Below are 15,292 nucleotides of genomic sequence, written 5' to 3'. Positions count from 1 at the left end.
AGGGTCCTCCTGAATCTTTCCCAGATGTGAAATTCATTCTTGCTGCTATTTCTCAATCTGTAGCCTGAGCCTCCCTCAACCAACAAGTGGCAGTTGGATAAGTGGCTTAACAAGGTGACATCCCAGAACAAATCATTTATTTGTGGCCAAAATGAGACCCCCATGGAGACGATTTCTGTGCCTCATCCAATCATCCAACCAATGGAAGTCCAGGTCAAAGTAAAGACAACCCCCAGCCAGATCCTGGCTGAACCCAAAGAGAGGCCTCTCCTCAGTCTCATCAGGGAGAAAGCCCGTCCACGGCCCACCCAGAAAACTCTAGAAACAAAGGCTTTGAAGCATAAGTTGTCAGAAACTATTGAGACAGCTTCTCAAAGGACAATTGGGAAAAAACAGCCCAAAAAGGTCGAGAAGAACACCAGCTTTGATGAATTTACCTGGCCCAAACCAAATACTACCAGCAGCATTCCCAAAGAAAAAGGAAGTGTGGAGCTTCCTGACCCACCAAGAAGCCGCAACAAAGCCACTGCCCACAAACCAATCCCTAGGAAAGAACCAAGGCCTAACATCCCATTGGCTGCCGAGAAGAAGAAATATAGAGGGACTGGCAAAATTGTGCCAAAATCCCGGGAATTCATTGAAACAGATTCATCTACATCTGATTCTAACACAGATCAGGAAGAAACCCTTCAGATCAAAGTCCTGCCTCCTTGCACTGCTTCTGGGGGCAATTTTGCCAAATCCAAGGAAACCTGTGGTGCTGACCTGACCCTCAGCACCTTAATCAGTGGCAGCAGCAATAACAATTTATCCATCAATAATGATGAGCCAACTTTTTCACCCATCCTTGGCATGCAAACTGACCTTCCATCCCCTCTAAGAGAGCAAGAGAATCCAAAAAATCTCTGGGTAAAGATTGACCTTGACTTACTATCTAGAGTACCTGGCCACAACTCACTCCAAGCAGCACCAGCCAAGCCAGAGCACAAGGAGACTTCTTCAAAACCCAAGCGTCAGATTGCTGCTGCAGCTGTGGAAAAACTCACTCCTAAGGGCAAGAGGAAGCACAAGGTAAGCTTTATAATGTGATCATGAGCAGTGACTGTCCTTTGGCTAACTTGATCTTGAGTCTCATTTTTAAGGACACCAATGGCAGTGTATTGAAGTCTTTGGTGAAGGCAATGATGCTTTCCATGTGAAATGCAGTCTTTGACACAACCAGAGAGGAAGTGTTAGAAATGATCAGGCTTTGGCAGCCAATGTCAAGAGTATCCAATATGTTACATGGAGGATTATGACATTTCGGAAAGAAGACTATGAAGAGAGTCTCCTTCCCCAGGCTGTCAGTCACTGGGGCCAGCTTCTTAAGCAATTCCTGCTTTCATGGATTCATGGGTCATTACTCTACAGTCCTCCACCCCAGCAGCAAAAGGGAACCCAAGTGTTTCTAAAGTCAAAGGGCATTCTCTGGGCCTGGTTAATTTATCTGAACAAACATCAGCATCCTTACAACCCAGTCACAATTTATTTTGGCTCCTGCTAGACATATGTTCTGCCCAGATCACTGGACACCCTGAGCTGTATGAGTGGCTTGGTTTGTGAAAATCTCTCCTACATAAGGTTAGGGCCGAATTCCAGGGCTACAAATTGTAGGTGAAATGCTCAATAGCCTTTTTGATTTCAAATACATCTAGGGAAGTGAGTTTGCATGTAATAGATTCTTCATTAGGGAACAGCCTTACCAGTGGCCAAGCCATACTGCTGAAATGTATGATTTACTGCACAAATGATTTAAGTTTTCATTTAACATTAGCAGTTCAAAAACAGAGGGCATTATCTCTGAGCTGTGCACCAACTTATCCAAAAAGAGTACTCCAAAATAGGGTCCAAAGTCTGCGGTCCTTGCCCTATCACTGTTTCCTCACTCTTAGTGACAACAACAGTACAACCAGGGGTAAAGATATACCTTCACAACAAGCACATGCAAAGGTCAAAAGGCCTTGCACGTGGTTAATTTCCTTGCATGTTGTTGATTGTAAAAGTGACCTTTATAAATTATTGATTTGTTGATGGGAGAAGTATCTGAAAAGTATAGATTCTCTTTACTTTTAGTATGAGATTCCTGTGTACCCAGTCTTTAATCAGAGGTTCACATCACAGCTCAACTATCTCAAATTACAACTTTTGGCTGGTATGACTCAGTTGGTTAGAGCATCATCCCTTACACCAGAAGGCGGCAGGTTCTGTCCCAGTCAGGGCACATACCTGATTTGTAAGTTTGATCCCCGATTGGGGCATGTGCAGAAGCAACTGATTGATCTCTCTCTCCTTCCTTCCCTTTTTCTCTTCTTTCCTCTCTCTAAAAAATCAATTTTAAAAATTCTAATTTTTGGTAGGAGTAAGCTAGTCAAAGGTGCATATTTAACTCCCCTATCTAATATAGCTGTTGAAAGAGAAACAAACTGTCTACCTTGCTCATTGTTTTTAAAAGTCTGCATGTGCCACATATTTTAAACTGTGCATTTTTTTCCTGTTAAAGCCAACAGAAGTAGCAGAGAAAATTCCTGAGAAGAAACAACGCCTGGAAGAGGCCACCACTATCTGCTTGCTCCCCCCTTGTATCTCACCAGCCCCACCCCACAAGCCTCCCTACACTAAAGAGTGAGTTTTCCCTGTCTTTGTATGATACTTCCATTGTTCAGAATCTTAAAAAAAACTTTTTTTGGGGGGGGGTAGGTCTTGTCCCAAAGAAATGTTAGGTAAAATATAAGAGTTGCTAAGTCCAGTTTTGACAGCTGTCCCTGGTGTAACAAGGGTAGGCTAAGGGGTGGAATATAGACGGCCAGATTTTGGGTGACACCATAAGCTTTTTAGCAACATTTCTTTAGTCTAAGTTAGATTGATTATCAAAATTGGCCAACAAGAAGTTTTAGCATTAAGTGGAGGATAAAAGAAAGTAAATGAATTAAAAATGGGCTGCATCAAGAGACTACTATCACTTGAACCAAATCACCTGATTCTGGGCATCTCCAGTTCTGATGGTGATTAAACAATTTCCCTGGAAAGCAACCCCTTGGGATTCACAGGATAACCCAGCTGCTGCTTCCTCTATGGTGTCATTATTTAACCTTAATATGAAGCTTGAGGATCAGTAGCTATATCCTGAACTCCTCAGAGGCTAGGGGAATGACATGTCTGGGAGGGCCAGAGATGAGCAATCTGGGAGTGGCCTTCCCCTACACAGTTCTGTGTTTGGGAAAGCCAGTTAAGAATAGATAGGTTAATTCCAATCAGCTGGTACCTCTTCACCCTTCTCCTTTCTTGTGGAAGGTGCCAGAGCCAGACAGGAGGCTCTCTTTGTTTCTTCCTCACTCAAATAGCATTATGACTGTTCTTCTGTCTTATAAATATCGCTTAACTAACAGTTATATCAGTTACTGGAACCATTCCGTCTGGATAATTATTGCCATAAATTCATTCAAAATTAGTGATTACTTCCATCAGAGATCAGTTTTGGAGCCTATTAGCAGCCCAGAGCAGAGAGGCAATCTGGCTAACTGCTGCTAACAATTGATTTCACAGATTATTGTTTAACATCAGTGATATGGCATCAATCTGCCACAGATAAGATATCAGAAAGAAATTATTGGTTTACATTTGCTTGGGTCCTTGTTGTTTTGAGATTAAAGGTAAGAAAAGACCAATTACCATTAGATTCATTCAGTATAATAAGGTGATTTGGGCCATGGGCTGCCCCTCTCCCTGAACATCTGAAGCTCTTTGTGAAGTGAGTCTGTATTCTCTGGTATAATTTTGATCTGAAGCATCTCTTCACATACTTGGAATGCTCATAACTAGAAACTCTTACAGTGGAACAAGCCAATGCTCTCTACTCCAGGATCGACCAGGCATGTAGGGAAACGTGATTCTTCTCTAGTGGTTAAACATGGTCATCATATGGCCTTCCTCCTTTCCAAGGAAGAAGGACTACAATGGCAGTTCCCAAGCTTTGACCAGCTCAGGCCACCTGAAGGCAAAAGGAAAAGGCAGGGGACAGTGGGAAATTATCACACCATCAGTCCCCATTGCTAATCTCCTTAAATGACCCAATGACCTGTTGCTATTTTCATTTCATGGAAGAAAGATGATCACATATTAAGTAAATGTCTAAAAATTTGAATATGTTCTTATAAAATGATGATTTTTAATTCAGGATCATACAGTGTTTCTGCTTTGGTTATAGGTAGGAACGCAGTGTTTACCTAGTAGCATTTTTTATTTAGGAAGGCCTGAGTCAGGTTCTCATGCTCATCTAAAAAACTCAAGTCTGTGAAAAAGTCTTGAGTTGAGGGAGAATGAAGCATGGACTGGCCTCTCAGAGGTCTTCTCCTGGGTACCTCTCCTCAAGCTTTGTCTGCTCCTTTGTGCTTTGTTGACCCTTCAAACTAAATCCTTGGAAGTTTCTATCAGACCACATTCACTTCTCTAAATGAATATTCTAAACCTAGCAAAGAATACCACACCAGACTACGATAGCTGGAGTTCCCTTTCATTCAACAAAAGGGTCCTGCTGAGTTCCTCCTCACTTCTTTGGAACCTAAACCATTAGCAAGGCTTATGAGACACAGAGGAGGGGTGGGAATACAATTCTCTTGTCTGCTGTCCTCCTCTAGCCTACAATGAGACATGCAGAAAGTAGCAAAAGTTGTTCTTGTAGTAAGAAGCTGTAATGCTGACAGAGTGGTCTCCAGAAAATGCTCCCTGGGTATTTTTCACCAGTAAAGTTATTAAAGGCTCCATGATTCTAGGTAACTACAAAACAGAAGGAAAGGGGACCAGGTGACTCGTGCCCACTGCACAGAATGTACTGTACTGTATGCAATATATTGTTTACAATGGCAGATTATAAGGCCTAGCATGACTGTAGTAGCCAATGGCTAGTGAATCATTCACCTCCTATAGACGCCAATACTTAACATCTTTGTACATAAATTCCCCCAAATCTGATACCTCTGCAATGATTGTACTTAGTGTAGGCTGATGTTTGTGGATCTTCCTCATGAGCACAAATCTTAATCCTTATGGTCACCATTATTTTAATCAGGCATCACAACTCTCTTAAAATTGTTCTATACATCAACTCAACCTTAGAAATCCATTGACAAATATTTTAATTAATTTTAACCAATTAAGTTAATGGCAAAAACAGTTAAATTTTTAAAAATTTTGCCACATAACAAGAATTGACATAGAGCCATGTAGAAGAAGTGGAACAAGGAGACTGCATTGACTTCTACCACTTCAGAAAATCAAACTACTTGAATGCTTGTTCATCTTCGATTTGTTGCTTTGAGATTTTGTAAATCTATATTTCTAGACACTTACTGAAATTGACCAAGAAGAAAACATAAATCCTTGTTGACTTAATTTGCTATTCAAAATTGTAGTTGATAATCATGAAAAGTAAATGGCTGCACAGTGCAATATAGTTGTCTAAGAAAAGATTAAAATTCAAGTAATCTACATTGATTAGTCTAAAGAAAGTAACTAAAATGAAAATCCATTATCCGATTACCATGTCAAACAGCTGGCATAAGGGTTTAGTTGTACTATTTCATTTGAAGTCTCAGTCTATTTGATGGTGCTCATTTAATAAGCAGATAAATAAGTTTGAATGCACAGAAGTACCCTAGGACTGCAGGTGTCTTGTGGCAATATGACAAAATATTTTCCAAATGGAGTTTGGTATAGTGGAGTACATCATCAGTACTTCAATGTAAGAACTTAAGGTGAGGGGCTTGTTATGCCTTACCATTGGGGGAGAACATTTTGAACATGCAACTTGCAATGTACCACTAAAGTATTTAATGCAAAGAACATATATGCATAACCCGTAGACACAGACAACAGTGTGGTGATGATCAGAGGGAAGGAGGACTGGGGGTTGGGTGGAGGTGGGCAAAGGAGGGGCGGGGGACGGGGACATCTTTAATAGTGTCAACAATAAAAACAAAGTTAAAGTCTTTGCTAATACCCAAATTTAAAAATAAAATATTTATTCCATTACTTATTTCTAAGTAATCTATAAGTATAGTATTTCTTAATAAAATATCCTTCTACTAATTGTTTATTGTAACATTTAGTGTATGATTGTGCAATTAAGTCGTAAGGCCAAATAAATAGGAACTATTCCAAAAAATGAAGATTAAAGTATACATTGGATTTTCCATTAAAAATCTAATTATTAGTGATCTTGAAAGGTTACCAATATCACACTGAAGCACACAGCATTAGACACATATTTATCAGAGTTCAGCTTCAAACACGTTTTTATTCTTGTATACATGTTTGCATTTATCTATAGCTATATCTATAGAGAGGGACATCTCTCTATCTATATGTGTTTTTATATATATTCTTTATCACACATAAAGAGTCATTAACTAATACATTACTTCAGCTGAAAGTACCAGCATCATAGAAAAATTCAGAATAAAGACAGACAAAATTTTATGACACCCTATACTCTTTGTTTTAACAGAAATAATTCATCCAGGAGAGCAATTAGAAGAAAAGAAGAAAAGCTGTTCCCTCCTTCACTTTCCCCACTGCCAGAGGACCCTCCACGCCGTAGAAACATCAGTGGGAATAATGGTCCCTTCGGTCAAGACAAAAACATCCCTATGATTGGACAGATCACCTCTGCCAAACCTAAGAGGAATGAAGGCAAATTCTGTGCTACTTTCAAAGGGATATCTGTAAATGTAAGCATCTTGGGAGAAATATTATGATCGTCAGGTGGAAACAAGTTGATTTAGCTTATCTAACTAGCTAGACTTAACCACATGGGGATGTTGCAGGGGGATGGGAGGAAGAGGCAGAGAATAACTATAAGTGTGTGAACACACAAATACACAAACTCTCCATTATTTCAAATTTCAGTTATTCTACTTTAGGACGAATTTTTCATTTCAGCCTTACTGCTCCAAACAGATTATTATGCAGAGACTTGGGACTTTAGACATCCTTTGGTCCAAGCCTTTCATATTTTGGGGGTGGAGGACACTTCCAAAATACTGACCACAGCATCTGGTAAATTCATACCCACTAAACTGGGTGATGGAAAGATGTAACTTGGAGTTCCAGCCCCATTTCGGTGACTTTGGGCAATCCCATTCCATCTACTTGTTCTTTCATTCACTAAATGATCAGTGCCTACCGTGTGGCATTCACTCAGCTGGAAATCAGTCAAGTTCCTCATGTGAATGACAAGGCTGCTTTGGCCTTGGTCCCTGGGTAATAACTATTGCAATACAATGTCTGGTATTTTACTGCACTGGATCTGGCATTTTGCAGTGACCTTAATACTTGCCTTAGTGAAAATTCTGGCCTGGTTTACTTATCAACAATATACACATCAGGGTCATCTCTGCTTTACCCTTTCCCCCTCCTGTCCTCCCTTTCCCATTCCTTCCCTCTCCAAATCACCAAACTACTCAGGTGCTGGGATTACATAACGACATCATGGTTATTCACAGAATTCATAAAATGTACCAAGGTCACCTATTTATCCTCAAACTGTGTCCTTTGTCTTGTTTCTTTTTAAATTAAATTTATTGGGGTAACAGTGATTAAGATCATATAGATTTCAGGTGTGAATTTCTATGTTACAAGAAGTGATTTCTCCTCCTTTTTCCCAGGAGGGAGACACTACAAAAAAGGCAACTTCTGCCACCGTTACTGTCACCAACGCTGCTATTTCCACTGCCACTGCTACTGCCATGGTCACCACCCCTGTCATGGCCACTGCTACTGCCACGGCTACTACCACAAGCACTACCACTACCATTTCCACCACCACCTCTACCATCACTACTGGCCTAATGGGTAGCAGTCACCTGGAGATGACGTCCTGGGCAGCCCTGCCCCTTCTTTCCACCAGCACCACCTGTGTCCGGAGACCAAAGCTCACTTTTGATGACTCGTATGTTGTCCCCAGATTATTCGTGACCCTGTTTGAGAGTAGTGAATGGGGGGGAGAGCGGTGTGACTTTTCTAGCACCATGCAATATGTCACCCAAAATAAGACCTTAGCAGCAGTTTCTATAGCTTTAAAAGTATATCCCTCCTCCCCACATACTCCTATCCTAACCAAGAAATGTCTTTGGTCCATTTTAATTGTTACTGTTTCAAAAGGCAGTTGCTTAATTCTAGGTTTTTTTGTCTTTCTTTGCTATTCCTGTCTTCAAATAGAACTGTGTACCAACAAAGAGGTTTACAGCTAGGTTTTGTTGAATCTGTTTGGATAACTGGAATGGTGGGAGTCAGAGGATGTAGTTATTTATCCTAATGAGCCACTTACAGAATTATTTCAAATTTAGTTATTATATGAATGGTTAACATTCATTTATCTGTCCTTCTTAAAGTGTTATATAGGAATGGATTTATAGTAAAAAACATTTTTGTCTATTCAGTTTTTAATGAAAAGATGAACCATTGGTTTCTGAAAGAGGTCATTTTTGTTGTTGTTGTTTAGTCTCCACAATGCAGATTATTACATGCAAGAGGCCAAGAAGCTGAAGCACAAAGCTGATGCACTGGTAGGTTTGCTTCCTCTCATTGCCTAGTTACCATTAAGGTATTATGCTTTGAAGGAAAACAAAGAAGGCACTTTACAAATAATTCAAACTTTCTCATTGGTGCTCTAACATAGGGAGATTGGAGCTGGTTAATTCCTTAACACTGTAATTCACAAAGTTCTTTGCACTGTGATACCCTGGCATTCATGTATTTGTTTATTCACTGTTCTTTCCCTTACCCCAACTTCAGAAGGTAAATGGAATATACTATCATCATTATCTTTCAAGTGGATTTGAACTGACTTTTGAGACTGCTCTAGAGAAGTTGGGGGCTTTCTTTGAGTCTGGTAAACCAGAAACTAGTGTGGGCAAGAAGAGGGCTATGGAGAGCTAATAAAGTAGCTTCAAAAATTGGCTTTGCAAAACTCAGGTATGTAGAAAAAACTTAACTCCTTGCTGCATTTGATTACATGTTTCCAGAGTGAGGCCCACACTGAGGCTAGGACCCTGTACAAAGAGAGGAAGTTCTGTCATTTGGATTTTTTAGTCACCTAGAACAGCAATGAGCTCAGGCCATTGACTTGTTTGGTTTGATTGATCCTCCTACCATGGGATCTCAACTCTGAAGTACTGCAGAAAGGCTCTGGAGTTTTTCCTCTGTCAAAATCAGGACAAGGGACCACATAACTATTTCTTTGACAAGCTACTCCATAAGCTGGTGAAGATTGGAACACACCTGTGAGACCATATAGGTGAAAAGTTAAAAGAACTGAGAAAAATCAAAGCCACAGAAATACATATACATATGATTAAGAATAAACATCCCACCCTGGCTGGTATTGCTCAGTGGTCAGAGCATCAGCCTGAGGACTGAAGGGTCCCAGGTACAATTCCAGTCAAGGGCACCTATGTCAGTTGCTGGCTTGATCCCCAGCCCTGGTCAGGGTGCATGTGGGAGGCAACCAATCAGTGTGTTTCTCTCACATCAATCTCTTTCTTCCTCTCTCTCTCTCTCTCTCTCTCTCTCTCTCTTACCCCCCCCTTCTACTCTCTCTGAAAGCAATGGAAAAAATATCCTCAGGTGAGGATTAAAAAACTAAATAAGCATCCCTCTCTGTCATCCATGGTCTGTTCATACGTTCCCCCTATACCACCTTTGGTCTAATCCATTTAGACAATGCATTTTCAGTTAGGGAGATTCTGTCCTCATGAGGGCAAAAATGGTTCTTGGAGTGAGGTGAAACAGTCTTAGATATTTCAATGGTGTGTGACGCTTCAAAGGGCTATAGTACATAAAGAGATCATCAGAATATCATTGGTATTAAAGTTTCAGTGGGTGGGTGTGAAAAATTATCTAAAAAAGTTCCATCTGGAAGTGGTGATAATGACAAAAGAATGAGAAATGTTCATTTACAATATGATATCTTTCCTAGGTTTATGTCTATTCTAGAATTGGAAGCCCCCTTGTAGTTCAAACTCGTTATTTTATAGATGGAGAAATTGAGGCTCAGAAAGGGGATGTGATCTGACCACTAAATGGCACCATGGTCTTGAAATTTCTCTGGACTTCTGGACTTCAGTTTCTCCTTTTTGAAAAGGGGGGTGGGATGAGGTTAAGAGGTCTTTAAGGATTCTTCCAGCTATGAATTTGTGAATGAAGTCACACTTTGAAAAATCAGGATGTAAAGATTAATCTCCAAATGGGAGAGCTATTTGGAACCAGGTGACCTCAGGAGATTATTTTGTAAGGCAAGAGAAGAAGATAGTTTGCATATAAATAGGTGTTCAGAAAATCACTTTGAATTTGGTTGAAAACAATATTTTCCACAGCATCTCACAGAAAGGAAACCACAGAATTCCTGCAGTACTTAAAAGCTGAAAAACACTTATTGTAAAAGGAGTCATTTACAACAAGAGATTTTGCAGCACCTGTAACTCATCATTTTATAGTTGTACTTAATCCTTTCCTAGAGACAGCTACTCTGCCATTTTGAGAATTGAAGCCTGCACAGTTGCATAGAAAATATTTTGATAAAAGGTATACAAGAAAATTAAAATAGCTATATGTCCACTATATTGGTTCTTTTACATAAAATTCTGTTTTAGTGGAATTCTTACATCCAGCTATCAAAAATTGAAAATGTTAAATACTGTATAATATACTCACTATAAAAATGTCATAGCCCAGCCAGGCATGGCTCAGTGGTTGAGCATCAACCTAGTATCCAGGCAATTGGGGTTCGATTCCCGGTCAGGGCACATGCCCGTGTTCGGGGTTGGATCCCCAGTCGGGGGCGTGCAGGAAGCAGCCCATCAATGACTCTCTCATCATTGATGTTTCTATCTCTCTCTCTCCCTTTCCTTTCCTCTCTCTGAAATCAATAAAGATATATTTTTTAAAATGTCATATATAATATTCATTACACATAAAAAAGAAATCAGTATGTCTAAGTCACTAATCGTAACCATTATCAAGGCTTGCAATAAAACTAAATATATTTTTACTATATAATTTTACTTTTTGATACCCTATTTCAGATCATTATTTACAATGAAAGTGATGTGATTATTGTTAATAGTCACACTATAGCTTCCCACTTTTCATTACAATAGCATCAATTTCTTTCTCTTCTCTTTGGGGTAAGGTTGATGAGCTCACAAAGAATTCCAAGCAAAGACTATATATGTTAGTTTTCCAAGAAACTACAAAAAGCAGAGTTTTATTGCAAGCAGGTCTATAGGATACTACAATGACCAGTCTAGTAAATTTAATGAATAGAAACTAGTCAAGGCAGTGATTAGAATTCTGGTCTATCAAAAAGATAATATCAAAATAATACAACCACACATGATACCTTAGCTGCAGTTTTCTTTTCTCAACCAGTCTTAATGTGATGAAAATAGAACCTTAAATTAGTTACATTATTGTCAATATAAATTCATACATTCTACATCAAGATTTCTCAACCTTTACACTCTTAGGCTGGCTAATTCTCCATTTTGGAGGCTGCCCTGTGCATTGTGGAATGTGTAGCTGCATCTCTGGCCTCTGCCCATTAGATATCCCCTGTCCCTGGTTGCAACAAACAAAAATGTCTCCAGACATTGCCAAATGTTCCCTGGGGGAGGGGTGAAAAATTGTCCCAGTTTAAGAACCCTTCCTTTATATGAAGGAAAGAAGGGAATATATTGATGAGTCTTATTCCTGTTTTAGTTTGAGAAATTTGGCAAAGCTGTGAATTATGCCGATGCAGCCCTGTCTTTCACTGAATGTGGCAATGCCATGGAGCGTGACCCTCTGGAAGCTAAGTCTCCATATACCATGTACTCTGAGACTGTGGAGCTCCTCAGGTAAATGGCCTTTCTGCAACCAACTTCCTAAACTCATTTCAGTCATAATTAGAAGTTGCTATTTTTTAAAATAGCATTTCTACATAGTAATGATTTATCCAAGGCATCTTGTTAGAAATCATGATAATTAGTTCTTGCCATTTTATTAATGTGATATAAATTTTATAATTGATGGACACTGCTTTTATAAATTATCCCCTTCAGAGTTTATAATACGTTGTAAATTACAATATTCATAAAATTAAAATGGAGACATAGTATAATAATTTCACTGTTTAGCATTGACACTTGTATTTTCAAAGTGCAGTTTTATAATTCAAAAAAAATGGTGTTGGAATTTCTGTAATAAACTATGTTTTGTAAGAATTTTTCTGCATTGATTATTAAAAAGTGAGATTACACACATGTTTCCATGTGTGAACATTGCTGACTGGTCACGAGTTAACCAGTGTCTGCACTTACATTAATTTAAGTAATTTTAAACACCTTGCTGACTGATCACAAGGATTCAAGTGCCCGCTGCACGGGCGAATTCTGGCTCGAAATAGTCAGCAAGGTGTTTTAACTGCATAGATTATTGGTTTCACTTGTATTTTAAATGAAAATTTCTGGCCTGTTGGTCTTGGAAGAGTAGAATTTATGGGTAATCAAAAAATTCCTGAGAGAAGGAGAAAGAGAAGTGATATCCAATTAGTATTTTCTAGTAACTTGCAGATATCTGGAAAATAATCCACCTCTGAATAGTGGATAAGCACGATCATTTGCTGGAATGACTAAATATTTGCTTTTGATTGAGCAAACAGTTTTTAACCTAATAGGCCCTTATATTCTGGTCACCTCTGACTTGATTAATCAATAATGCCAGGCCTGGGTTTTAGGTTTTTACTATGTTGCTTACAAATCTGAGGACACTTATACGTAAACCTTTAGAAACATTGAACAAATTTAGCATGCATATTTTCACAGGAAAGCATTTTAAAATATCTGAAGAATGTGAACTATTATAAAGAAAAAAGTATGCTCACATAGAATAAGGATATTTAGTTAAAGCCACAAAAGTAAGGAGATTGTGAGGAAGGATCCAGCCTTGCGTTGCTAGACCAAGCAGCCACCTTTGGCTATTCTCTGTTCTGGGAATCATGTAAAGTACCTCTCTGACTTCATGCATGGCAAAAGCCACCACTGACATTCTGTAACTTTTAAGGGGAAATTGATTTTTTAGTGTCTATTCAAGGCTGCCTGTGATTTTCAAAGTGCACAAGATGAAAATTCTGGCAAAAATGATGAGCATTCAAAATTCAGTAAAAACAATGAACAAACATGGAGAAAATTCATGTTCTCTGTTCAACCAAAATGGAAATTTTTGAAAAGGCACTTTTTAAATTAACAAGAAAATGTAAAAGTGTCAATACCTGGTGTTAGCATGCACACACACAAATATGGGTGAACTAGGACTGTCCTATGCTGGTGATGTGAGTAGAAATTGATCATTGTAAATTGAGGAAAATTTGGCATTGTGTAGGAAAACCTATTGAAATGAGCATTTATATATTTTGAGTCAGTAACTCAACGTCTGGAAATCTGAATTTCCTCTGCTGAAGAAAATAATTGTAGGAATAGAACAAGTTATCTCTATGGTGTTCTGTTTGGCATAAATTGTAGCACACAATTAGAAGCAAACCAAAAACTCAGTAATAGAAGATTAATTAATTACATTGCAGTACACCCAACAGAATACTTTCCAGCCATTGAATTGCAACAATGATGAAGACTATGTAGCTGCATGAAAATGTTTATAACATGATGCTTAAAAAAAGAAAGTTTCAGAATTATTTATACATTACATTTCTGACCATGAAAACCATGTTCCTGCATGTGAACCAACCTGGAAAGGAAATGAGTTCATAGTTGTAATGGGGTGAAATTATGCATGTTTTCTCTATACATATAGTTTCCTTCCTTGTTAATTTTCTTTTAGGAAAATACATGCACTCTTTTGTGTGTCCTTTGTCTATATATATATATATATATATATATATATATATATATATATATATATATGTTTTACATTTGCTGTAGTATGTGTGTATAATTTTTTTATAGAAAAATTTCAGTTGGGAATAAAAAGACCTAAAGCAACTAGGTCTTCTGATCCATTTAAGCAATTGAAGCTCCACTAAGAAGTCACTTCAAAAGTGGTTGCAATTACAGGGTGACTGTAATACGAACATAGTTTTTAGTAGTGTAATATTATGTTGAAGAGATTTTTATTACTTTATCCCCAACAGTATGCTGGCTGCAGAGAGAGCCTCATTTTCTTCATTCAAGTAATTATAGTTGCTCTGAGCCTTGGGAATCTGCAGTGGAAATATATTTGTGAAAACAAGTGGGACATCACAGTAACTTGACATTTCAGTGATCCAACTGTTCAAGACAGATTTATTACATAATAAAGATCCTTTTGCTTAATATTGCAGCAATAGGAGGGACCCACATCAACTGCACAGGTCCTTTTGTTGAAAAATGTTCACTGAACAGAACTGGAGCAATAAGTGGGAGAGCAGGAGCATAGAGTATGCTGAGGGATTGCAGAGTCTTGGGGGGCAAGCCCAGGGGTGCTGCTGTTCTAAGGAGGCTGCTGAAAATGAGTTCTTGGTGAAAGCACAGAGTACTTGCTGGTTGTCCATCGCCTTCTCGTAAATGAGAACTAGTCCAGGCTGCTTGCACACTTTCAACTTCCTTCTGCAACACTAAACTTATTCCACCACAAGTACCTATGAAATTGCATAAAGCTCAGACAATGATTTTATGCAATGAATTGATTTTCAAAAATCTAAACGCCCACAATGTAATAGGCTCAACCAGAAGAAAAATAAGAATTACTGAAGCTTTGATCACCCCAGTGTGGAAAGTAACAACTAAAGAGAATGGAAAGACAAAATATATAAGCACCATAAATTAAGGGTATTTAGGCCATCAAATGCTGTAAAATTGATCTTCCTTTGAAAAAAATAAAACCATTTTCTATAGGAATATATTCCAAATCTGAGCCATTAGAAGAGATCTGAACTGTGTGGTTGCCAAGTCTCCCCACGCTCATGTCAGACATAGTTGCATATTATTTACCTCATATGTCATAAATGCAACTGAGACTGACATTTGTGTCCACCTCCCATTGAAAATCCAATGATATTTAGCTAGGGTATTCCTAGAAACAGCATTTATACACATACCAAACCAATAGTAATTTCATATAGCACTGCCCTAGAACATGGGCTCCAGATTTAGCTGGCTTCTCCAGAGTTAACTTCTGTAAGTCACATCAGTGGCACTCTTGATTATCAGTTATTTATGTTTTCAAG

At 38.6% G+C, this 15,292-nt stretch overlaps 1 protein-coding gene across 7 annotated transcripts in view; it reads left to right on the top strand.

Annotated features, from left to right (window-relative positions):
• The window catches only part of AFF2 (ALF transcription elongation factor 2), a 383,765-nt gene that overhangs the window by 354,989 nt on the left and 13,484 nt on the right, over positions 1–15,292 (top strand). For all 7 annotated transcript variants that reach the window (XM_087829415.1, XM_016203682.2, XM_087829414.1 and 4 more), the window contains 6 exons: positions 64–1,071; positions 2,540–2,661; positions 6,542–6,764; positions 7,701–7,984; positions 8,537–8,600; positions 11,794–11,930. In XM_087829415.1, the coding sequence (XP_087685541.1) occupies positions 64–1,071; positions 2,540–2,661; positions 6,542–6,764; positions 7,701–7,984; positions 8,537–8,600; positions 11,794–11,930 (1,838 nt within the window). The remainder of the gene's footprint in view (positions 1–63; positions 1,072–2,539; positions 2,662–6,541; positions 6,765–7,700; positions 7,985–8,536; positions 8,601–11,793; positions 11,931–15,292) is intronic.

Source organism: Miniopterus natalensis, chromosome X (genome assembly GCF_054644295.1).
Source record: "Miniopterus natalensis isolate mMinNat1 chromosome X, mMinNat1.hap1, whole genome shotgun sequence".
Taxonomy (NCBI): Eukaryota; Metazoa; Chordata; class Mammalia; order Chiroptera; family Miniopteridae; genus Miniopterus; species Miniopterus natalensis.
The sequence above is the reverse complement of the archived record's forward strand: the minus strand, read 5'-3'. Positions and strand labels throughout refer to the sequence as shown.